The 25,228-nt window shown below is 37.5% G+C and overlaps 3 protein-coding genes across 9 annotated transcripts; 2 read left to right on the top strand and 1 right to left on the bottom strand.

Annotated features, from left to right (window-relative positions):
• Positions 1-588: 588 nt before the first annotated feature.
• On the top strand, positions 589-6,302 carry LOC105172605 (uncharacterized). Of its 3 annotated transcripts, none has more exons than XR_848667.3 (8): positions 589-1,528; positions 2,105-2,340; positions 2,438-2,502; positions 2,581-4,219; positions 4,309-4,508; positions 4,695-4,881; positions 4,978-5,866; positions 6,052-6,302. XR_848667.3 is itself a non-coding variant. In XM_020696453.2 (8 exons), the coding sequence occupies exons 3-8, from the start codon at positions 2,190-2,192 to the stop codon at positions 5,616-5,618; spliced, it is 2,883 nt and encodes a 960-aa protein (XP_020552112.1). In that variant the 5' UTR covers positions 589-1,250; positions 1,356-1,528; positions 2,105-2,189; the 3' UTR covers positions 5,619-6,302. The 3 variants fall into 3 exon arrangements, 2 of the variants coding, with proteins under 2 accessions (XP_020552112.1, XP_011092426.1); XM_020696453.2 differs by having other exon boundaries at positions 589-1,250; positions 1,356-1,528; positions 4,978-6,302; XM_011094124.3 differs by having other exon boundaries at positions 4,978-6,302.
• A 258-nt stretch (positions 6,303-6,560) lies between these two features.
• On the bottom strand, positions 6,561-9,254 carry LOC105172592 (uncharacterized). Of its 2 annotated transcripts, XM_011094114.3 has the most exons (5): positions 9,107-9,226; positions 8,523-8,645; positions 7,845-7,932; positions 7,348-7,430; positions 6,561-7,272 (listed from the first exon to the last, which is right to left on the bottom strand). In XM_011094114.3, exons 2-5 carry the CDS (start codon positions 8,573-8,575, stop codon positions 7,011-7,013), a joined length of 486 nt encoding a protein of 161 aa, XP_011092416.1. In that variant the 5' UTR covers positions 8,576-8,645; positions 9,107-9,226; the 3' UTR covers positions 6,561-7,010. The 2 variants fall into 2 exon arrangements, with proteins under 2 accessions (XP_011092416.1, XP_011092408.1); XM_011094106.3 differs by lacking the exon at positions 8,523-8,645 and having other exon boundaries at positions 9,107-9,254.
• A 1,542-nt stretch (positions 9,255-10,796) lies between these two features.
• Positions 10,797-24,373, top strand: CCT (RNA polymerase II transcription mediator). Of its 4 annotated transcripts, none has more exons than XM_011094092.3 (14): positions 10,797-11,206; positions 12,613-12,806; positions 13,926-13,985; positions 14,228-14,333; positions 14,433-14,501; positions 14,649-14,702; positions 14,872-14,979; positions 15,816-15,965; positions 16,058-16,405; positions 16,523-18,792; positions 19,692-20,500; positions 20,591-22,289; positions 22,925-23,249; positions 23,460-24,373. In XM_011094092.3, exons 2-14 carry the CDS (start codon positions 12,679-12,681, stop codon positions 23,907-23,909), a joined length of 6,576 nt encoding a protein of 2,191 aa, XP_011092394.1. In that variant the 5' UTR covers positions 10,797-11,206; positions 12,613-12,678; the 3' UTR covers positions 23,910-24,373. The 4 variants fall into 4 exon arrangements, with proteins under 4 accessions (XP_011092394.1, XP_088735216.1, XP_011092387.1 ...); XM_088879090.1 differs by adding an exon at positions 11,653-11,792 and having other exon boundaries at positions 19,692-22,289; XM_011094085.3 differs by having other exon boundaries at positions 10,797-10,998; positions 19,692-22,289.
• Positions 24,374-25,228: the final 855 nt, after the last annotated feature.

The raw sequence follows: 25,228 nt of genomic DNA, 5'->3' as shown, positions 1-25,228 counted from the left end.
AAGAGACTCAAGATGTATCTTTGCTAAGCAAATCTCTAAATTCACTCTAAAAGACTTGAACTCGAATACTTAATACAATAATTATTATATTTAAATAAAAAAATATAATATGATCCAATTGTACTTTGAAATAAATCATAATCAACACATGTTATTTTTCAATATTTTCAAGTCAAAAGTTCAACAAATTCAATTTGTACACAATAAAGAAAAATATTAAGATAGTTTTTAAGCAAAAATTAGGTGGAATGAATCACATACATCAGCAAAATATTAATTATATCACTCATGTAATATTATAATTCTTACTGTTTCATATATGTATTTATGATTTTAATATAACACATTCTTACTAATTAATATATAAAAAGAGGTCTATCATTCTTACTATTTCATATATTATTTATGAGTTTAATATAACAAACTCTTACTAATTAATATATAAAAAGAGGTAAAAAAAAGTATTTGTGATGGTAGAAATGTTCTGTTCCCTCTCCTTGTTCTTGTATATGTCAAGTGATGGTGTGGTCCCATTGTGCACACCTTTGCACACGCAGGTGGCATATGTTATTACATACTATTCTTCTCCCTCCTTCATTACAGTATATTGTCATCAGCACATTTCACAATTGTCCATCTCCTCTTCTCTCTTCTCTTCTCTGAAAAGCGCAGACACACACAGACACACACTATTACTTACACTTTCCAACCTTTTCTTTCTTTCTTTTTCTTTTCTTTATATCTGGGTTTCAGTCTTTAATGGCTGCCCCACATCTAATTTTTCTGCTCCATTTTAATAAGTGGGCTGTTGATTTTACCCTGTGGGTCTCTTTCTTTTTGGTCGGTTTGGAATTGGATACTCTTCCACCGGAGCAATAAAGCTTCAGTTTTCTTCTTTCTTTTACCTTTCCTTTGTTTTGCGTGTGTTGAGTGCTTGTAAATACCTGTCAAAGATTGGATTTTTGTTCTTGAGAACTTGTGTTCTGTTAGAGGGAGGCTGAAGGAAGCCTCATTTTTCAGAAAATATTTTCTGGGGTTTTCTTGATTTTGATTGTTTTTTTGGGGGGGAGGGGGGGTGGAAATTTTCAATCTTGATTGCTATTTTCCATGTGGGTTCGCAAGGTTTTACCTGAAAGGGTCTTGTAGTTTTATCTTTTATGAATCTGGTGAAGATATAATTGAGGGACTGTGACTTTAAGTACTGAGAACTAAAGCTTGTTGAAGAATATCTCAGCACATTTGAAGGCGAGGTTGGTTGATCAACAATCTTTCAAGGTGCTGACAGATCCCAGAATAAGAGTTTGAATTTTCCTTGTGGTTTAACAAACTTTCCGGTGATAATTGTTTCGTTTAAGGGAAAAATCAAGTTGCCATTGCCCTAAGCACGTTGGATGCTTGTTTGGTAAGAGCAAATAAAGTCAAAAAGTTGATTCCTTGCGAAACAGAGAGGGCTACAGTGACTTGGGACAACATTCTTTCCTGGATTCTTGAGGAAGTATATTTGGCTGCATGTTGTATCAAGTTTCAGGTAATAATCCTAATGTTGTGTTTATTTATTTATTTTTCTAGTTTTTGACTTCTCAAATAGGGATATTGAAGTAACTATCAGGTTTTTAATTGCCTTTTCCATTCTCTACTTTTTCTTTCCCCTTTATTTTTAAGCTCATAGATAACGTAAGATCTTGATTCTGATGTTTCACTGGAAACTAAATATTTTTTGCAGTTATATTTTCTGGTATTTGATCCCCCCTTCTCTTCTCTTTCTGTGTTCTTTCTGTCTTCCAGAATTACCTCTCAATCATATCTATAGATTACTGATCGTATGAAATGTACATTTTGGAGATTGCATGTACTTATCAGTTATAAGCCTGGACGATATATTTATGTAAATTGGTTCCTAAGTGCAAACTTTTAATTAGAATTCTTGGTGTTCTTTTCAACCATCCAGTTTCACATTTTTGGGTCAAACTTCTGCCTGATTTGACGAAAATTTTAGTGGCAAGAAGTTGCTGGTGTTTGAATACTGAATGGAGAAGGTACACAAGAAGTGCTTATGATATGCTCTCACCTCTTTCTTTCCAATTTTGTTTTGATTTGTGAGTAGCCTTCCTGGTGGCTGAAGCTAAACTTGCGTTAAGAGGAGGATAATTAGATGAACGTGAATCATTGAAGCCTAGCAGTAACTTGTTATGGCAAAGAGAAAACAAAGATGCCCTTCACGGCATGAGAGAGACCAGGCGGGTTGTATATGGGGTTTAATTAGCATATTTGACTTCCGTCATGGTCGATCCACAAGACGCTTGCTTGCAGATAGAAAGCGAGTGGGCAAGCAAACTGTTGGTAAGGCTTTATGTGAAGACTGTTAATTCAAGTGTTCATAATGAATCTTTTAGAACCAAGTTTTTGAAATTGAGGTATTTAACCCCCACCTTCTCAGGTGCTGGACAACCAAGTACTCAAACTATTGTACCAGTTCCAACTGAAAAATGTGAAGACATAGTGGTACGTTTTGGCGGAATATCCTTGCTGACATTAATCTGACCGGTTTTTTCCCTTATATTAGTTTTCTTTATATTTTAGGATACTGAAGAGAGTAAGATGGCTGTGGCTGATGTTGCAAAAACAAGTGTGAAGGAACTAATGGAAGAAGAGATGGTCAAAGAGCAAGGCTCAACTAACCAGCCAAATGATTCTGAAATGGGTTTGGAGCAAATCAATTCAAAAAATGGAAATCATATGAAAAAGAATCAAAAGAGAAGAAACAGAAGTTGCATTAAGTCTACAGATATGGATGTCTCTGAGTTGGATGCCACAGGATGCCTGATGCCTGAAAAGTTTAACCATTTTCCTGAGCAAAAGCCTTCAGAGAATCTTGATCTGGAAAAGATAATGGAAGAGTTGGTCAAGATTAATCAGAGAAAGACGAACTGCTTGAAGCATGATTTTCATGGTGATCTTGATATACCATCTGGCCAGGCTGTTGCAGTTGTTGAAGAAAAATTAATTGCAGCAGTGGAACAGTTGATAGAACAGAGGCTGAGTAAGAGTAAGCGTTTTGGGGAAGAGGGGAATTCTTGTTGCTCCAATGAGTTCATGGATGCTCTGCAAACGTTAAGTCTAAACAAGGACTTGTTCTTGAAGCTACTACAGGATCCAAACTCTGTACTGGCAAAGCACATCCAAAATTTAGAGGATGCTCAGTTAAACAAAGACCAAGCACCTAGTTCATTGCCTGCATCCAGTTCCTCAGAAGAGATACCAGTAAACATAAAATCTGATGAACTTAGTGGCCGTAAACACAGAAACTTTTTCAGAAGAAGAAGCAAGTCTCTAGAGTGCTACCCCTCCGGAGCAGACCGGGATTGCCAATCACCGAATAAAATTGTCCTCTTGAAGCCTGGGCCAGCAGGGGCACAGAGTCCTGACACTGATAGTGCCTTTAGCAGCATTTCGTTGCAGTCACCCATGGATAATAAAGTGCACAATGATAAAAGTATGTCCCAGTTCTCTTTTACTGAAATTAAAAGAAAACTAAGGCATGCAATTGGAAAGGAGAGACAAGGGATCTCTCCGGATAGAATTATCCTTCAACTGTCTCCTAAGCAGCAAAACAGGAGTAATGATAAAGGTGGCATTGGAGAAAATTTTGGCTGGAGTTCACCAAATAGGAACCATTTTTATACTGAAAGATTCAATAAATCTTCCCCCAGCTTTAAGAAGGGTGAACCAGTTGGTAAGCCAAAAGGCAAAGGTTCAGATATGGTGAATGAAACCTACCAATATCCAAGAGTTGGGGGATCTAACATCTATATTGAGGCTAAAAAACATCTCTCTGAGATGCTGAAGAGTGGAGAAGAAAATGTGGAGCCAATGACAGGGCAGTTGCCCAAATCCCTAGGTAGGATACTTTCTTTCCCCGAGTATAATGGTTCCCCTTGCCGCAGCCCTAGGAAACTCGGAGATGATATCTTTGTAACTGCACAGATGAGATTATCCCCACGTGGCATAGTTAAGAATAATGTGGGTGGGGTTTTTCAAGAAAACCATAATCATCCAAGTCCAAGAAGGCAAAATTTGGAGAGCCAACCATGCATATCTAGTAGCAGCTCCGAGGACAAAGAAAGGTCTTGGAGTAGCAATTTTAATATTCCACACAGTGATGATGAGAAATGTTCTTCAGAAACTCAATCCTTCCACCAAGACACTATAGTTCCTGAAGGTAGATACCACCCTCTCTAAAGGTAATTTAATTGTTAAGGCATCTAACTATTTGATAACACTAAAAGAAACTTGTTTTTTAACCAACAGATAAGAGTTCATCTTCAAAAGCTGCGGAGATTGAAGAAACAACTGAATCAAGCCCCCAGGAAGAGGAAAAGATCATTAATATTTCCTCTAAATCATCTAATAGTTCAATCAATGGAGATCTCCAGAAAGGATATACTAGAGAACTAGACAATGAAGAAAATGTTGCTGAATTCCTAAAGGCATCCCCATGCTTCAAATCGGTAATTTTTCCGTCATTCATTCTTGTTACATCATAGGAAATTGTAACCCAGTACCTTAGGGGCATTCAGCCTTCTGCTCATGTGGAGTGATGATGGCAATGGTTTCATACTCCGTGCTTCTCTGTTTTGGTGTTTCCTTCTTGGAGTTTTCTTACCATGTTTCTTACTCATGTTGAATTTGTCCAGGATTTACACGGAGAAGACCAAATATTGTCTTCTCCAACAGTGTCACCCTCGCGCTCTCCAGTTAGCAGGGAAGTCCAAGATTCTGACTCTATAATTGACAAAATGGAGAGACCAAGTCCCATATCTGTTCTTGAGCCATTATTCACAGATGATGATATCAGTCCTGGAAGTAGTGTATCCCGGCCAGGTTTGGTTCTAGATAAAGAATTATAACGGTCTCACCTTTGGATTTCCATGTGCTATATATCTTTCATGCTGAAATACAACCTTTTGTGGCTTTCAGTTCAAAATGAAATTGAACCGCGGCATTTTCATTTTGAAGAACAATCATCTTCTGCAAACGATCAAGGAATTTGTCTGAGAATATCCCTTGAGGATGAGGAATCTGCTTTTGAATATGTGGAAGCAGTATTGCTGGGTTCTGGTTTGAACTGGGATGAATTTCTTTTGAGGTGGCTTTCTTTGGATGAAATCCTCGACTCATCATTATTTGATGAAGTTGAGTTATTTTCTAGCCGACCCCGGCATGATCAGAAACTCCTCTTTGACTCTGCTAATGAAGCTTTAAAGGAGGTTTGCGAAAGTTATTTCGGATGCTTTACTGGGATATCACATGTTAACTGGAATACCCGACCAGTCCCTAAAGGGATGGATCTTATTCAGGAGATATGGAGACTAGTTGAAATGCATCTCTCTCAGTGTCAGCAGCCTCATTCTCTGGACCAACTTGTCAAAAGAGACTTGGCAAGATCTGGAAAATGGATGAATCTCCAATCAGATATTGAGCTTATTGGTCTTGAAATTGAGGAGACCATTTTCAATGAATTGGTGGACACTGTACTGGACTTTGCAGGAGATGCTTCAGAGTGTGAGTTTGGAGCACTTCAAGCTGAATCCAAAGCCATCGAGGAAACCAGCTTGTAAATAACCAACTCGTCTCAAACTAATTCTGTGTCAATTCTCCTAGTTTTTAAATTAGGAGAAAACATGATTACTTTCATAGACCTGGGGAAGATGAGAAAAATCTCAGTATCATATGTGACCTACCTGTTTTCGTGCTGATGTCCCTGTTGACATGATTACTCTGGTTTATCTGGAAGATGAGAGACGTTTCTGCAACCAACTAAGTTTTTTGGGCCTCATATGCCTTTCACTTAGAGCTCTTGATAAAGGTCAGAAACACCTACTTGCAACATTACGACATAGTTAGAATTTCTTAGTACAGTCGAGTCTGTGTCGGAGGTTTTCATGGTAGAAACTTACAATAACAGATCCTTGCCTCAAAAGCATCCACATGCACTCTCCAGAGAAGGCATTAGAATTTTCTGTGGTGCTATAAACCCGTCTTTGATTGCAGGTTCAGTGGATCTAACCCCAAGAGACGATCAAGCTTCTTGCTGTATGATCCTTAAATATTCAGGCTTTGGTGTGTTTAGTGTGTTGTATTCATACGCTTGGCATTTTGTTTCATTACTTGTTTGCACATAGGTTTGGTTTGTAAAGAAAACTAGATTCTTCTGCTGACTAGTCTCTGATGTTCCCATATTGTAACTGAACAATAATGCGTGCATTGCCATGTAGCTGATTTTAACAGTTGCCGTGCTTCTATATGATTTTTCAGAATAACCAGCCAAACTATTGTTCAAGTTTTGATTCCTGAAGTACAAACCAAAAGTTTATGACAGAAACAAATTCAATTGTATTTGTTGAAGAGGGGATTTAAACCACTTACAGGCTCCAACCTGTCCTGTACTCGTTCCACGTATCTCTTCATATAGCAGGACATATGTTGCTTCTTATAGCAGGACATACGTTGCTCCAGGGTTTAAGGGTTAATCCTCTGTTCCAAAGCAACATCTAATGCACTTGAAAACAAAAATATAGTACTATTAACATTAAGATTCGGGAAAATAGGAATTGTCTGAAGGAGTAGTTTCTACGAGATCCGACTGAATAACCCATCTCACTGCCCAAAGCTACAAATCTTACAGCAGCTAACAGTAATTAAAGAGGGAAACAGAAAATGAAACATGCAGTTGCCCATCTCAATGCCCAAAGCTACAAATCTTACAGCAGCTTACAGTAATTAAAGAGGGAAAAAGAAAATGAAACAAGCAGTTGCTACATAACAATGCGTTAACAATTGCAGATCCGCCATTTCACCACCATTCTTGAAATAGCTTCTTCCATGAAAAATAAAAGGTGGTCACTCAACTTCTCAACTGGTGGATCATCTTCCAACAGCAAATCTTGGGATGTGAGCAAAACTTATAGCTGAGTATTGGAGAACTTTTACAGCACCTCTCATTATGCCAATTATTTATGCTTCTTTTTCGCATTCAGGGGTGAAGTCAAACTTAGATGTCTCTTCTTGGAAAAAGCTCTGGTTTTACTTTCCGTCTCCTCTTCCTCGCTGTCATCATCAACATTTCCATCTTTTGCAGATGGCACGAAATCCTCATCCCTCTTGACGACTTTTCTTTTGTCAGCATGCAACTTGGCAAGCAGTTTTCTTTCAACAGGATTATCTGAATGCGTAACTTTGGACTGTTTTGGAACTGTTGCACCAATACCAAGCCTAGAAAAATCTCCAGGAAAGTGAAATTATGCTTATAATTACGTAATGTAAAGTTGAATATGCACATGCACTGACCTAGAAGGCCGCCCTTCTAATTCTAATAGAGTTGATTTCTCATCATATGAGGATTTACTCATGTTATTAACCCACTGTTCCGCCTGCAGAAAGTAATATGTTTGGTTAGATCATAGCCTATAAAGCCACCTAAGTGAGTTGCACAACAAAGTTTCAGTGTCAAATTTACATCATGCATTTATCAGATCCTCATAGTCAAAAAAACCATACATATATAGAAACTTAATAGCATAATAGACAAGTGGTAAATAGAAGGGTTAAGATATATGTTTCTACAGCAAGTAACTCTTTGCAAACCAAACTTCGGCAAAATATATGATGTACTTTTTCGTAACTTTATGTAGAGAATAATTATCTTAATTGCAAAGGCAGCAAAAAAGGTAAGCTAAGAGCACTTCAAGAAGTCATCAGTCTACAACAACCGCGTATAAATTTCCCATCTAAAGAGCAGATAATCAATATTTCGAGCAAACTATAAACCATGAGAATATGTTTACCAATTTGAATCCTTTGTCCAACTTCACCAGTTGAGGCTGTAATTTTTGCTTTGGATCTTCTTCCGTATTAGTTACCATTTCACCCCACCTGTTCAGTAGGAACATTCACAGTCAAGATCACTCATGTGATACTTAAATAACAAAATAGCAAGAAACAGATCAGAACTAATCCAATGCATATTCTTTCTCAGTAGTTGAGATGCCAGTGAATTCTATAAGTGCTTATGATTTTTCCAACGTGGTAACCCAAAATAATATTGTAAGCTTCACTTCCAGTTAAATGTGAGAACTAACATTTCGTACTGCTTTGTTACCAGTTATAATATGTATTCTAACAAAGAATGAGAACAATCAGTAAAGTCCGTGTATCGTGCCAATGATTAAGAATGTCGAACTCATTTTCAATCAGTAAAATAGAATCTATGCCTGAAACCATCTTTAAATTTGCGTGGCATTGGTTCTGTTACTGCAAAAGAGTTAAAAGATGTCGTTCAAGACGAGTCATAAAAACATAAAGCACTACGGGAACTTAGTACAAGATACCATCCAACGGCTTCTCCAACTGAGTCTAACAAGAACCATGGTCCAAGCCACCAGGAGATTCAACACTTCTACACTCTTCATTCCAAATTAATCATATCTGTTTACTTTGGATTTATAAGAGAAGACAATACTGACCAGCACAAGATAAAACAATGCGATGAACTCATCACATAATCCAATCCACGCATTACATCCTCAATTCTTGATTGCCAAGAAAAAAACAGCAACAATCAATTGTTTCAACCATCAATCCATCATCTGAGTTTCAAGAAACCAGAACCGAAAATGCAAATCCATGAAAATTTGATAACCTCTCCAACACCAGCAAAGAAAAATTCCGTAACTTCGTTAAAGTAGCTTAAACACGTGAAAACAATTTTTACTTAACCAACTTTCATCTAATACCTATTCAAGTATTTTGACGTCTCCGCAAGTGACATATATATATATTTTTTTAATAAAAAAAAAAAACCATACCCGATAAAGAAAAGACAGGAACTTCAAATTTAATCAGGTCCCTTTACACAATTGTATCAGGAGTTCAAGATTTAAACTAGGGTTTAAAGGAGGCAAGTGGAGCAAAAGCTAGGTAGTACTTTCCATCTGTAACTATGAAATGAACGCATTGCAGGATTTTGAGAAAACAAATTTAGAGATAAATAGGTAGTAGACTCAAAGAGAGTAAAATTGAGAGTGCGATGAAGGTAAAAATTATTTGCCTGTGTTCTGGGATGTGCGGCGGCCTCCGGCGGGATGAGGGCTCCCGTGTCCGGTGATTGTGGGGGAGGCGGCGGAGAGGAGCAGAGAGACTTGGGAGAGGAAATGCCATTACACTAAACTTATGTACATACTTATTATTTATTAAATTAATTATTAAAATTACTATATCCAGAAAAAAGAAAGGTACTGATTCAGTACTTTCAATTGAAAATGAATATAAATTTTACATTTTAAAAAGATAAATAAAAATTAAACATTAAATTTTCTTGGACTAATAATAAATGAATAATATATCACGTTTTGAAATTCAATCGTAATTTCTAATCAATTTATATATAAATAAAAAAGATAGCATAATAACATGTATGAAAATATTTTGTTCATTTTCCAACAACATTTAATTGATTTAGAATATCCATTCATGATAATTATTATTTTAGATTAGTTAAAAAAAATCTAAAATACAATTAGGATATGTTTGTTTGACAACAAATAATATTTTTTTTAAATTTAATTGTCGGGCATCGTATAATTGTATTTGATAAGATAATCATAAATTTGAAAAAATATTTTCCAAAAAATTGAGAGTATACATAGAAAAATATAAAATCTTAATATTTATTGATATTCAAACATTCACCACAAATTAAATGCAATATATCTATATTGAACTCATAATTCAAATATATGAGAATAAAAAATAATTATTTGTTTCGTACAGTATTATATGTATTGCTAAACAATGAATATGTTCACAAAATAACACTAAAAAGAAAATGCTATATTCTGAATAATCGAATTATCAAAATTTTAATAGTAAAATACATTCACCATATTTCAACTATTATCCAAGTCGCAAAATGGCTCTTAAATTATGAAACATACAAAATGCCCTTTACAGGTTTGGAACCGTGACACTAGCCGTTGCCATTTTCTTAACTTAGCATTGGCTATTTTCCATGTGTGTTGGGTTGTTGATTGTTTGATATTTGGAATCGAAATACCCTCGATTCAATAGTACGAAGATAGATAGAATTGAAGTATTTATTCTTGCACAAAATTATTTTTAATTTAAGCAATTATCCGAAAAAATGTATTATTCTATCTTAACAAAATTTTAAAAATTGCGTATTTCCTTTCATATTTGTGGACATTCTTATAAATTTACAGCATCACCTTCATATGTGTAATGGGCGTAAATTTACTTGGCTGTAAAAATTAACACCGTTTAGTTCTTGTAAGTTTGACGGTTAATATGAGAGACCCTTTTTGGTAGATTCATAATTTAAGGGTTATTTTGCGGTTTTGGTGATTAATTCAAATGTAATGGACGTGTTTTATCTAATTTTCAGTACACTGAAAACTATTAAAAAAATTAAAATTATTATTTTTGTGTAAAAATAAGTATTATTTGACTAAACACCTCAATTTTCACAAAATATAAATAAATGATTAAAAAAACAAAGGTAAGTTAACTCAAAAGTTGCTTCATTTGGAAGAGTGCCAAAATAAGAATTTTATTCCTCCCCTTTTTGATAGCAAAAATGCACAAATTTTGCAACAATTTAGGCAAAAACAAACAATTTCCAATGTCAGCAAGCAAAGGCAAAGGAGTCAACCCCACCCCCACCCCCACCCCATCCCCCCAACCTAAGGCCCCCAATCTCAACAAAGACTCTTTTGCACTTGCGTTTCTCTCTCTAACAAGTACTCTAAACTTACTTCCTATCTCTCTCTAGACCTTTTCTCTTTCTATATCTTGCAACATATACATACATCGATACATACACAAAATAATTAAAACAAACCTACGTAATCTGGAATTCCCCTGAATTTGATCCTCCAACTCGATTTTCGAATCCCTAATCTCACACTGAAGCTCCTGTCTCCGGTACTCGAATCTTCTATTTTTCTCCTTCTTCCCCGAATTCTTCGCTCCCCAGTTCGTGATTTAAGTTACCCCTGTGAAAAACCCTAGCTTTTTGCTTTCTTGCTCCTTTGAACCCTAGTTTAAATCTTCAACTCCTAGAGCGTCGCAATCGGAACTCATTGTGCGTAGGGTTTCGGTTAATTTTAGGATTTCTGTCTTTGTTTATCAGGTAGGCTTGATTTGGATTTCTTTCACTTGTGGGAACGTCAAAATACTTCTTTGAAATTGCGTGGGCTTTGATTTTTGAACGTTTGGCTACTGATTAGCTCCTTTCTTTTATTTGCTACTTTAGATGAATGTTGATTCAGTAGAAAAATCAGGTGTATGCACTCTTCGTTTTGATTGAATTATCATGTGGTTAAGATACTGATGCAAAGTTCTTGAGATTTTCGTTTGAAGGTATTGGAGAGGTTATTATGGGTTTCCCTTCTGGGCTTTGTCTTTCTGAAGAATTCTGATTATGGGTTTATGGTTGAAGCAACCATACTGTTGTTCTCTGTGTAAAACAGTAATGGGGATGTAATGCATGCATTGGTGTTAATGTGATGGATTAATCGTTTCTATATGCCTTTTCTGGTCTGTTAGAGAATAAAATTATTTTCTTCTTTCCTCCAGATAATTAAATCTGGACTGAACAGAAGTGATTGATTCGAAATGCAGAGTGTAACCAAGTCTTCACTCTCCTAGTTGCTATGACTGTCATTCTAAAGTTTGGGGGAAAATTTTCTCTTCATCTTACCTTCTTCTAATCCAAGGTTAAGATCCATAAATGTTTATGTTGTTATGATGTTAGCAAGGATGGTGATTCTGTAGTTTTTTGCTGTAACCTAATCAATATCATGCAACAATGATGATAAGTTCAGGCAAAGATTATACTTTTCACGGATTGAAACTGCCTGAGCGTTCTTATCCCTTGCTGTGAAGCACAGACTGATGTTTTTCATTGTACCTGAGATTACAGATTTACTCTGATAATGTAACAGCATTCTGTGTTTATTTCTCGGGTGTAACTGGAAGTGAATCTTGATAACATTTTTTGGGTAATTGCAGGAAAATAGTGCCTTAATGTGACAGGATCTGAATTAATCAATTGAAGATTCTTTATATATGCTATGATTAGTATTAAAATATAAATGTAGAATTCTTGAGGCAGTGATACAATGTTTATTCTTTTGTATCTTCAATTTGGTTCCTTGTTAGGTTTACTTTTCTCCTTTTCTGCTGGTGAGACTATTATTCTTATGTAGAATGAGACTCTTAGGTGATCTCACCTTCTCTTGCTTTACGTTTCTTTGTCTATATATTTCATCTGTTTGAACTAGCTTCGTTTAAAAAATCAAAATCAGTCTCAATTGCTTGCGCCTTTGAAATTACTTTGCTACACTTGATGATCCATGACAAGCTAAGTACCTTAAGTATGACACTTTCATTTATCTAATAAATTTTGAGCTAGTGCTTGTACACTGCTTTAGTTGCCATGTTCCAATGTCAATTTTCTTACCCACTTGATCTAAGTTCTGTAAATTGCTATTTATTAGCGCATTGTGGGTTTTTTCTGAAATTCTGCTGTTGTAGATTGGCCAGCACATATTTCGTTGCTGTTCGATGCTGGTGGCAGCATGCAGATGATTGTTGGAAGAGATGCAAAGGTATCATGCTGGCAGCTGCACTAGTGCAGTCAATAACAGTGCAATCACTGGGATACAAGCAAGGGATACATCCCGTGCTGACCCATCTGCTGTGTCTCCAAACTTCTCATTGAATTCAAGGTATTAATTAATGTGGTTTTATTATTTGGAAGGGTTCACTTGTATACATTGAATAGTGATTTGTCCACATGAATTCAGGATAAAAACAACTTTATCATTTTCGGATTGATGTCTGATTTGAAAATTTAGCTATTAAGTCACCACTCACTAGTAGCTTTTTTCATCAAGTTATGGTAGGTGTCAGTGGAAGTTATGCTACTATTTGGATTCGAGTTAGTTAGTAAACCCTTACTTTTAAATGATTTCTCTTACCTCATGTTGCACATTTTTGTTCCATTTTGTTTTCAAATTCAGAATAATAAAGCCAAAATCTGCTCTAGATTCTCATCTACTAGTACAGTATTAGGAGGATATGAAACTGACTTGGAATATTTAGATTGAACTGGCCACTCATATAATGAAACACTACCTTGACCATAGTTATATTCCCTGATAGTCAGAGTGGTAGATCTACATGTTTTAGTGGTATGGAAGTATCTTACACCATTTTTATTTAGGTTTGATTTTTTATTTAGGGAGCAGATCTCTGGTTCAAGTAGCTTTCCTTCAGACTAAACTAGCAATTTTCTGTGCTTATACCCTAGGCTTTTTCCAGGTCAGCAACAAAAACATAAAAAAAAGGCAACATTATAGAGATGAATGCAAAGAATTGGAAGTTAAAGTAGCTGGATATAATGGTGGAGGTTTTACTGATTAAAAAAAAGAGTAAAGCTAAGGTCGTTGTGATACAAACGGATTCTATGTATTATCATAAAACACTCTATAAAAGTGAAATATAATAATTGAATTGCAGTAAATGCGAGGATGAAGTTGCCATATTCTCGATTGCGGAGTGATTACTAATGGTTTGGTATGGGATGATGATGTCCTATATTACATGCTATGCTCTTCCTTTTGTTGTGTGGAAGTTTCCTTTTTCTTTCCTTTGAAGAGATTCATTAGTAATTGGTACGTTTATTGAGGTTATACTCTCCTTGGAAGTACACTGTTTGGTTTTTTATTTTCATCTCTGTATATTTACTTCTACAATCGGTTTACTGCTTAAGTAGTATTTTCTTGCTTTATTGGATTTTCTTAGGCTATTTCACTGTTAACTGGTGTTCCTTCTTGTTATCTCAGACGGTCTTCACAGCTGACACCATACAAATTGAGGTGTGATAAGGAACCGCTGAATGCCCGGTAATTGCCAATAACCTTTTTTTGTTTTTATGCTGAACCAGCTAAACATGTTTGTGGGTGGGTTTAATAGCTCTGTGGAATATTTCCTTCATCCAGTATTAACTATTTACGTTAGAGCATCGGGGCTGTGCTTTTAATTTTCTTTATATTATTCTGAGCTTTCCAGGCTTGCATCTGAGTTTATGCTATTTTATTTTGTGACGAATCATTACCTTATCTTTAGCTTTATTCTATTATTACAGACTTGGGCCACCTGACTTCCACCCGCAGACTCCAACTTGCCCTGAGGAGACACTCACCCGGGATTATGTGCAATCTGGTTACAGAGAGACTGTTGAAGGACTTGAGGTAGTCTGCAAAAATTATTCTGTCAATTTTTTTCTGGTATTAAGATTCTCTTATAGCAATTTCTTTATGCTTACACTTATGTTGTTCTAACAAAATCAGGAAGCTCGAGAGGTTTCGTTATCACAGGTTCAGGCTTTCACAAAGCCCATAATTGTCAAGTGCAAAGAGGTGTGCGATCAAATAAAAACTAGGAGGGATCTCTACTTGTTTGTTTGTTTTTTTTTATGATTTTACAAGCATACTCGTATTTTCCTTTTATGGGTAATAATAAATGATGAAATTAAGTTTCTAATTGATTTCAAAATTCACTTTCAGGCAATCAGAAAATGTCATAGAGCTATAAATGAGTCCCGTGCCCAAAAACGGAAGGTGTTGCATTTCTTCCCCTGCCCATCCTCGAAAGAGGACAAAAAAAATCTTATTCCATTATCTGTAATGAGGCAAATTTTCATACAACAAACATGAAGTTGTTTATGTCTCAACTCCTAGATACTGATAAACAAGATGACTGAATTTGAGTTTAATTCTTCATATGCAGGCGGGCCAAGTTTATGAAGTGCCACTTTCTGGTGCGCTATTGGCCAAGCCTGGTATATTCCCTGAGCAAAGACCATGTGGAGAAGACTTCAGGAAGAAATGGATTGAGGTTTGCCTTTGCCGTTCCATCTAGATTTTGTGAAATTGTTATATCAGTTGACACCGCATCTTCTTTTATACGATCAAATACTTTCTAGTTCTATCTGACCCTTGTGAGAGTAGGATACAACTTAATTAAGTAAAGAAGCAGTAATCTGCAACAAGAATTCTGATATTAGTTGGTGGCTTCAAGATCCCTTATAGTAGGATCCACATGGATTTCAGTCATAAAAAACTAACTGGTTATATCATTTGATTCTATTTGGGTCAGGCGGAGTAAGTTTGATGTACCTTTGTTGTGGCATCATATCTATTGTGATGGTTAGCGCGTGAACTTTTTCATTAATTGGACTATGCCTCATAACTCAATAAGGTTTAGAAATGGTTCAATTGATTATAGGTTGATTTCCTTTGTATAATTTGATTCCTGCATTTGATTTTTGAATTGTTTATAATGTTATCTTTGGAAGGTTTAGGGGATGGGGAGCAATGAAGAAAAAACAAAGAGGATGGAGTTGGTGAATGGTGTTCTCTGTGAAATGTTTGGTTATGACGAGTATAGGTTTCAACATCCGAAGCTTTATTAAAGGAGTGTGGGAGGCTTTATTGTAATAAAGATTAAAAAGAAGACAAAATCTTTGCTATATATGTTTCTCAAACATTGTTATGCTATTTTGCATTGGTCGACCAATCACCAGTGAGAAGCTAATGTTCTGTAATATTTTCCTTTTGACTGTTCTTTTCTTAATGTGGATTTGATGTAGTTTAGTATAAGATTTTCATTTTCTGTCAATGTCGAAATGTCCATGTCAATCAGATTGCTAATACTTTGTGAGCTTCTTTCAGGGTTTATCCCAACCGCATAAGAGATTGAGATCATTGGCCGACCATGTACCTCATGGTTATAGGAGGAGATCTCTTTTTGAAGTTCTAATTAGAAATAATGTTCCGTTGTTAAGAGCAACGTGGTTCATCAAAGTAACTTATCTTAATCAGGTATGGCTTTTTGGTCAAGAGAAGTGATTGCAGGCCTTAACTGATCTTGTTTTTGCAGTATTGGAGCAGTAGCTTATAGTTTTATCTTGCAGGTTCGTGCGACTTCTTCTAATTCATCATCTGGGTTTCATGATAAAACTCAATTTTCACGTTCAGAACAGTGGACGAAAGATGTTATTGAGTACTTGCAATATCTGTTGGATGAATTTATCGCAAGAAACCATTCTCATTCGACCTTGCACATGCGAGATCGGTCGTCACAAATGGTTTTTGCTGGTTCAGTGCAGCAAAAAAGCGATTCATTTTCAGCTCTCATGGATGGAGACGAGCCTTCCCTTTACACTAAATGGTGGTATGTGGTGAGGATAATTCACTGGCATCATGCTGAGGGACTGGTTATTCCTTCTCTCATTATTGATTGGGTTCTTAATCAGCTCCAGGTACAGATGTTCTGCTCCTTGTTAATTTTCCAAATGCAAGAAAGTTCTGCTATCTATGTTTTGTTTGTAAGGATATGTTTTGGTTTGGGTTCTAACATATGACATCACGTCCTGCAGGAAAAAGAATTGCGCAGTGTTCTTCAGTTGCTATTGCCCATTATATATGGTGTCCTAGACACTGTGGTTTCATCTCAGACGTATGTGCGTACTCTGGCTGGGATAGCTGTTCGATTCATTCGAGAGCCATCTCCTGGTGGTTCTGATCTTGTTGATAATTCTCGGCTTGCATACACTACCGCTGCTGTTGTTGAGATGCTTCGGTATTTGATACTAGCTGTACCTGATACTTTTGTGGCTTCGGACTGTTTTCCTTTGCCACATTGTGTAATAAGTCATGTGGTAAATGATGGAAGCTTCTTATCCAAAATGGCTGAGGATGCTAGGAAGGTGAAGTGTGGACAAATCGAAGTTGTTGGTGTACCTAGAGATAGAAATCATGATATTCAAGCCGAGTCCATATCCTTTCAAAGTGTTGTGTCATCCATTCAAAAACGTGCAGAGACTCTTTCAAGAGCAGCCAGGCCTAATCACCCGAGTCATAATGTAGCTAAAGCCTTGCAGGTGTTGGACCAAGCTCTCATGCATGGAGATATTGGACTTTCATACAACTTGCTCTTAGAAAATAGTTGGGATGGAGTGTGTGCTGAACGTTGGAGTGCTGAAGTTAGCCCCTGTTTACTCACATCGCTTAAGCATATTGGTACAGTGACATCATCATTACTTTGTTCGATCTTTTTCATTTGTGAGTGGGCAACTTGTGATTTTAGGGATTTTCGTACTGCCCCTCCTCATGGTCTGAAGTTCACTGGTCGAAAAGATTTCTCTCAGATATTTATAGCAGTACGACTTCTAAAACTGAAGGCGAGCAATATACTAAACTTTTACACTTCAAACCAGAAAAAGAAAAATATTTCAGATATTTTTGAAAGCCCGAGCCCCTTACATGATGTTATTGTATGTTGGATTGACCAACATGAAGTACATAATGGGGAAGGTTTCAAACGATTGCAGCTTCTAATAAGAGAATTTATTCGATCTGGAATTTTCAATCCCCTGGCATATGGGAGACAGCTGATTGTAAGTGGAATCATGGATGCGAATGGGACCATGATTGACTTGGAAAAGCGAAAGAGACATTACAAGCTCTTGAAGCAGTTGCCGGCTCCCTATATTCGTGATGCTCTAGAAGAAGCCCAGCTTGCTGAACCACCAATTCTCGGGGAGGCAATGCATGTTTACTTAACTGAGCGCCGTTTGGTACTTCATGGGCTACACAGTAAATCTGCTCCTGGTGTAAAAAGTGCCTCTAAGAAACAAAGGTATCATCATAGGTCTGGAAGTGAAAGTGCTTCTCCGTCTTCTGTTGATCAGTGGTACTTTCAAGCAACATCAAATTTATCTACGACAGATGATGACGCAGATATCAAGCTTGAAGAATTAAAAGCTTCAATCGTTGTGTTATTGCAACTTCCCCACCCATCATCGTCGATAGACGCAGGAGTTGATGAATCTCAAGGGAGCATTAAGAGGCCTGGTGGGGCCTATAACAGAACAGATGGCAATGAAGAAACATCTGGATGTGAAGAATGCAGAAGGGTGAAAAGACAAAAATTAAGTGAAGAACGAAGCTCATTGTTACAGTTAAATCCAGCAGATGACGAAGAGATATGGTGGGTAAGAAAAGGGCTGAAATATATGGATTCTTTTAAAGCAGACCCTCCTCCTAAGCCTGCCAAGCAGACCTCAAGGGGTAGGCAGAAACCCGTTCGCAAAACTCAAAGTCTTGCACAATTGGCTGCTGCCCGAATTGAAGGTAGTCAGGGTGCATCAACAAGCCATGTATGTGAAAGTAGGGTAGGTTGCCCACACCACAGAACTGGTTCTGATGATATCACAAAATTGGTAGATGGGACCAGAAAACCAGCCTCTGGAGATATCATTTCAATTGGAAAACTTTTGAAGCAGATGCGATTTGCAGAGAAGAGGACGTTGATTGTATGGATGATATCTTTTGTAAAGCAGCTTATTGAAGAGGCTGAAAAGACTACACCCAAGGTTGGTCAATATGGTAGGCCATACCCCATTGTGGATGATCGAAGATCCTCACGCTGGAGGCTTGGTGAAGATGAATTGTCAGCAATTTTGTATATGATGGATGTTTGTAATGAATTTGTCTCTGCAATAAGGTTTCTTCTTTGGTTGTTGCCAAAAATTCCTAGCAATCCGGGTTCTGCCGTTCCCAGCCGGAATATGATGATACTTCCTAGGTTTGCAGAGAACAATGTCTGTGATGTAGGGGAGGCATATCTTTTATCATCAATTCGCAGGTGGGCTTTTGATTTCTGTCTCCACAGATTTTTACTATTTGCATTTGTGGCCCTTGTTCTATTTCCCCTGTGTTTCTCTCTTAATTCCTTTCTCGAAATTACTCTAAATAGATAGTACTTGTGACGAAGTCGGACCACAGTGTAGAAATTGATTGAAAAGATAACATTGAAACTCACAGTATCATATGAATCTGAATATCATGTGTATGGCCTAAATTTAGTGTTATTTGATATCTGCGTGGTCACTTGATATGATTTGTTGGCCAAATGTGTCCACTTTTAACTATATTTTCAACTCCATGTGGTTCTTCTCCCTTTACTAAACTAAATATGTATTCCCCGCCGGCATTCTTTCCTTTCTTGCATCTATACCTTGGATACGAACATTGCTAGATCATAAGGAGAAACATATGCATCTTTCTCTTCTTTTCTATATTTGACACCAAAATATAGTGCTTGTGGAATGACATTTGACCACTGTATGTCCTACTTATAGGAGTGGAAATGTGTAATTCAAGGAGGGGTTTTGGGATTTTACTATAATGCCCTTTTCTTCTAGGAGAAGTGGGTTGGAGATTAGAACTTGCCTTACCTTCACATGTTACCAGCACTTATTGAATCTTTAGGTTCTATCTTTTGATGCTTTCAAATATATTTAGTTGAGTTGAAATATTTAGTACTAGATACTTTCAGGATGATACTCTAAGAACGTAATGTTTTTTGGATTTTCGCTCGCCCTTCATAACAAAGTACATGTCTTGTGAGACTCATCATTTACTGCCTTTTCCGGACAAAATTAATGCTTTGTTTATATGTCGGCTACCTAATTGATTGCGATCATGTTGATAGGTTTTTTAATCTTATTTTATCTTACGGATTTGTATTTTTCTCCTTTTCAGTTATGAGAATATAATTATTGCAGCTGATCTTATTCCTGAAGTGTTGTCTGCCACAATGCGTCGTGCTGCCATGTTCTTGGCATCTAAGGGCCGGCTCTCTGGTTCACCTGCCTTAGTTTATGCTCGGCACCTCCTGAAGAAGTATAGCAATGTACCTAGTGTTGTTGAATGGGAAAAGACATTCAAGTCTGCTTGTGATAAGAGACTTAGTGCTGAAATTGAATCTGGTAGATGTTTAGAAGGGGACTTTGGATTTACCCTTGGTGTCCCAAATGGAGTGGAAGATCTGGATGATTATTTCCGTCAAAAGATAAATGGTGTCCGAGTATCGAGAGTTGGTTTGAGCATGAAAGAAATAGTGCACAGACATGTAGATGAAGCTTTTCAGTATTTCTACAACAAAGATAGAAAGTCTTATGGACCTGGAACAAATAAAAGTCTTAGCATGGAGAAGTTGGATGATGGCTATCAGATAGCTCATCAAATAGTGATGGGATTGATGGATTGCATGAGACAAACTGGCGGTGCTGCTCAAGAAGGTGATCCTTCGTTGGTGTCTTCTGCCATTGCTGCAATTGTTAATAGCGTCGGACATGTGATTGCCAGAATTCCTGATTTAACTGCTGGCATTAATCACTTAAATGTCTCTTCCCCTTCTGGGTCATTGCATTTTGCTCGGTGCATTTTACGCATTCATATCACTTGCCTCTGTATATTGAAGGAAGCACTTGGAGAGCGTCAAAGCCGGGTCTTTGAGGTTGCTCTTGCAACGGAAGCTTCCTCTGCTCTCATGCAAACTTCTGCCCCTGGTAAGGCCCCTCGCAGTCCTTTTCAGATGTCACCTGAATCCCATGATTTTAATGCAAATTTACCTAATGAAACTTTAAACCATCATAAAGTTATAGGGAGAGGTGCAAGAATAACAGCTGCTGTTTCTGCACTTGTCATTGGGGCAATTCTCCAGGGAGTTGCTAGCCTGGACAGAATGGTTGCCCTATTTAGATTAAAGGAAGGGCTGGATCTAATTCAGTTTGCAAGGAGCCTGAAATCGAATGTGAATGGTAGTGCACGCTCGATGGGGGTTTTAAAAGTGGATAATTTGATTGAAGTGTCTGTGAACTGGTTTAGGGTGCTCGTAGGGAACTGCAGAACGGTTTCTGATGGGTTCATCGTGGAGCTCTTAGGGGAAGCCTCAATTGTAGCACTCCATAGAATGCAGCGGATGTTATCTGCAAACTTGGTCTTTTCACCAGCCTATTCTATATTTGCATTTGTGATATGGAAGCCCATTCTTGATGCTAGCATTGTAGTACGTGAAGATTTCCATCAATTGTACCAATTGCTGACAGTCGCGATAGGTGATGCCATAAGGCACCTGCCTTTTCGTGAGATTTGTTTCCGGGACACTCGTTGCTTATATGATCTCATAGCTGTAGACACCCTTGATTCTGAATTTGTATCTTTGCTGGAATCTAATGGTTCAGAAAGCAACTTTAAAGCTGCTTCCTTTGTCCCTCTCCGTTCTAGGCTTTTTCTGGACGCCCTCATTGATTGTAAAATGCCAGAAATCAAACTGGATGGCATTAATCGGATCTCTGGTCAAGTTGAATTGAAAAAACAGTGTGGAGAAAATGTGAAAAAGCTTATCGGTAAGCTCATACATGTTTTGGATACCCTGCAACCTGCAAAATTTCACTGGCAGTGGGTTGAGCTCAGGCTTCTCCTAAACGAGCAGGCTGTTAATGAAAAGATGATGGAGAATGATATCTCCTTGACTGACGCTATAAGATCTATATCTCCTCATTCTGATAAAAGTACTGCCTCTGAGAACGAGAGCAACTTTGTTCAAATTATACTCACCAGGTTATTGGTCAGGCCTGATGCGGCTCCCTTATTCTCTGAAGCTGTACATTTATTGGGGAAGTCGCTTGAGGATTCAATGCTATCACAAGCAAAATGGTTACTGAGAGGCGCAGAAGTTCTTTATGGTAAGAAATCAATTAGGCAGAAGGTTATGAATATTGCTGCAGAGCTTAAAGAGCTCTCTCTGAAGCCCCAATACTGGAGGCCATGGGGATGGTGTCATGCTGACCCCAATCCAGCGACGAAGAAAGGAGACAAATGGAAATCTGAAGCTGGTGTCCTTGAAGAAGGAGAAGTTGTTGAGGAAGGCGCCATCCCTATCCAGTTTGGAAAAGGATACGGACCTTCTGATGTTGAGGGCTTCATTGTCAGTCAGCAGCATCTGACTGAGAGAGCTCTTATTGAACTGATCCTTCCATGTGTGGATCAAGGTTCTGATGACTTGCGTAATAATTTTGCAAGTGAAATGATCAAGCAGATGAGCAACATTGAGCAACAAATAAATGCAATTACTCGTGGAGTTGGCAAGATTTCTGTGACCTCAACTCCTGCAATTGGAAGTCCTGCCAATAAAAGTGGCAGCCGGAAGAGTGGGAAAACTGGTAGTCCTGGGATATCCAGACAATCAACTGGGTCAGCTGATACAGTACCACCTTCTCCAGCAGCGTTGCGAGCCTCCATGACTTTGCGATTGCAATTCCTGCTCAGGTTACTTCCTATTATTTGTGCAGACAGGTAAATTTACCTCCTGGTTGTATCCTGTTCTTTTTGGCCCTTATGAAGATGTCAGTTTTAATTATTCAAAAGTATTCTAATTTGTGTCTGATCCATTCTGCTCCGACCTAAATTGTGTTTTGTATTGGATAGAGTTACACGTTTGTGTGAATATATGGAACCACTTTAATTACTCATTCAACTGAGAATATCTTGAAGAATGTTGATGCACATGATAGAAGGTTTCATAGTTTCAGATTGAGTACCATTGTATGCACGCTGGCCATCTTAAATGCATGCAAACAAGTTGACTTTACCAGTTGTTTTCTTGTTTGACATTGATGCCGTGAATGAAGTTCTCTACCTATCCTCTGTAAATAAATGTGGATCTAAACAATCAATTTTCTTCTGATTGTGTACTAATAAGTATGCTTGACGGCATGCTAGTCTGACGGTGTACCCATAAATATCATTAAAACAACTTTGATTTTTATGTTTGGCTGCACAGTTCTCTGACAGTTTATCCATAACCATTGATCTATATGTAGATACTATTGATTTTGCTTATTCTTGAAGACAAATAATGCTTTTGTTGCTTATTCTCCGCTAATGATCATATTGGTATCGTATGCAATATTACATTGCATACGTTTCAGGGAGCCTTCTGGCCGTAATATGAAGCACGCTCTTGCATCCGTGATTTTACGTCTCCTTGGAAGCAGGGTTGTGCATGAAGATTCCTGTCATTTTGTTAATACTGCATTTGTTTCATCAAAGAGAGATGTTGAGTCTCCTATGGAGGCTTCTAGTGCTGCTACACTTTTAAGCGGGGAAAGTCTATTTGATTGTTTATTGTTAGTTCTGCATGTGTTGCTCAGCAGCTACCAGCCAAGTTGGTTGAAAATGAAATCGGAATCAAAGCCCAACGAGAGCAACAAGGACTATGCTGTTTTTGACCGTGAATTAGCAGAAAGCCTGCAGGTTCGACATTATCCAACCTCCAACTTTGCTTTTTTTATTCCATTTGATCCTTGTAGGGAGAGCTTCAGTTTATAATGCGGTCTAAGTCTATCATTCTCTTGCACCTCCATTTCTTCTCTTCTTTCCACGCTTACCATAGATAAGTTGAATCTTTACATGTCATGATCAAGTTGTGGCACATCATATCTTATCTATAATGAATTTGTGCAGAATGACTTGGACCGTATGCAATTGCCCGAGACAATCCGGTGGCGCATTCAAACTGCAATGCCGATTCTTATTCCATCTGTTCGGTGTTCAGTCTCTTGCCAGCCTCCGTCAGTATCACCTACTGCCCTTGCTTGTCTACATCCCAGCAATCCAGTAGCTTTGTTAAACCCTAGCAACTCCAACCCGCCTCAGAAGAACCCAGTCTTGCCTGGACGTGCTGCCACAAGTGTGAAAACCAAGTCACATATGTCGCAGCAGGAGCTTGACTCAGAGATTGACCAATGGACCCTTTTGGAAGATGGAGCGGGATCAGGCCAGCTATCACCCAACTCTGCTGGCATCGGTGGCAGCGATCATGCTAATTTGAAGGCCTCCAACTTTCTCAAGGGTGCAGTGAGAGTGAGGAGGACAGACCTTACATATATCGGGGCAGTAGACGAGGATAGCTGATTTGACTACCGCCTAAATTGATGAATTGTTTCTCAAACGAGTTGCCCCCTGCAAGAAATCTCTCGTGGTTCTTGCACATCTTCAGTTGTTTTGACTTCCTCATCGAGGGATTGGGGGGTGATCTATTGTTGCATTTGCGGCCAAGGAGGCTGCTCTTAGGCGCATTCTTTACAGGGGGGCCCTAGGGGTTTGAACAGAATCTGGAGACAAGCCTTTACTTGGCTTTCACCTGGTATGTGATCTGGAGGCCCTGCTCATTACTAACCCTTTCGTCATTCTGGATGGTGCAATTCATAGTTGTTGTATATATAGAGATATGTTTTTCTTTTTGTTCTTCTGTTTTCGTTTATTTGAATCAATGAGTTGAATGTATCAGAAATGGTCTGTAGCTTCTTCTAGGCTCAGCAATATTTTGTTACAAATTATCTAATTATGATATGTGGCATTTTTGGTCCACCTTATAACCCCACGCCTTCACTTAGCCTTTGTGGGTGTTATTCTTTGATGAGATTTGTGTTTGTGGTTGTGATGTTTGAAAAACACAGAAACAAGGAAATAGGAGTATTCGAGATATGAATAATCTGAAAAGTGCCCTTGTGCCTCTCGCGGTTCTTGACTACTTCCACTAGTCACATTGCAGCATTCCCACATCAAACATGACAGAATCTACTATTTTGCTCGTCTCCAGCTCAAGTTTGATGGTATGGCTTGCCCTGATCAGGTCTGGAAAGCGAGTATCCCTTCGATCAACGACTACCACAAGTGCCATTCAACCTCTTGAAGCCTGTAATTCGATGCATCATCTAAAAGCAGAAAATGGCCTTTGCAGGAAACAAGAACAAATCTATACTGCTTATACAAATGATAATTACATCCTAAGGAAATTTCTTAGAAATTTTTTTTAAATACTTTAAAATATTATTTTATTAGGGAACAATATAACCTAAATGGATAGCATCTGAATAATATATAAAATAATAAACTTCAAAAACTACATATAAATGTCATGAAATTTTAAATAAAAATTATCAATCTTATTAAATTAGGAATATTTTAAAAAATTTAACATTGGTGACTTCTTACTAATTGATTTTATTTTAATATTAGTAGTAGAAATTTGTTTTAAGATTATATTTCATGTACTTTTAATTTTTATCATAATATATCGGAGATAAAAATAATAATATTAAGTGCAACTTATGATTAAATATATATGTATAGTATTTATTATTATTATTGGAAGAGATTTGTATCTTTAACGTGGTTCTCTTTTCAATAATAAACTAAAGGGATAATTCCATTTACACCGACTAATTTAT

Source organism: Sesamum indicum, linkage group LG1 (assembly GCF_026168435.1).
Source record: "Sesamum indicum cultivar Baizhima isolate 11 linkage group LG1, ASM2616843v1, whole genome shotgun sequence".
Taxonomy (NCBI): Eukaryota; Viridiplantae; Streptophyta; class Magnoliopsida; order Lamiales; family Pedaliaceae; genus Sesamum; species Sesamum indicum.
Note: the sequence above shows the minus strand (reverse complement) of the source record. Positions and strands in the feature narration are given on the sequence as shown.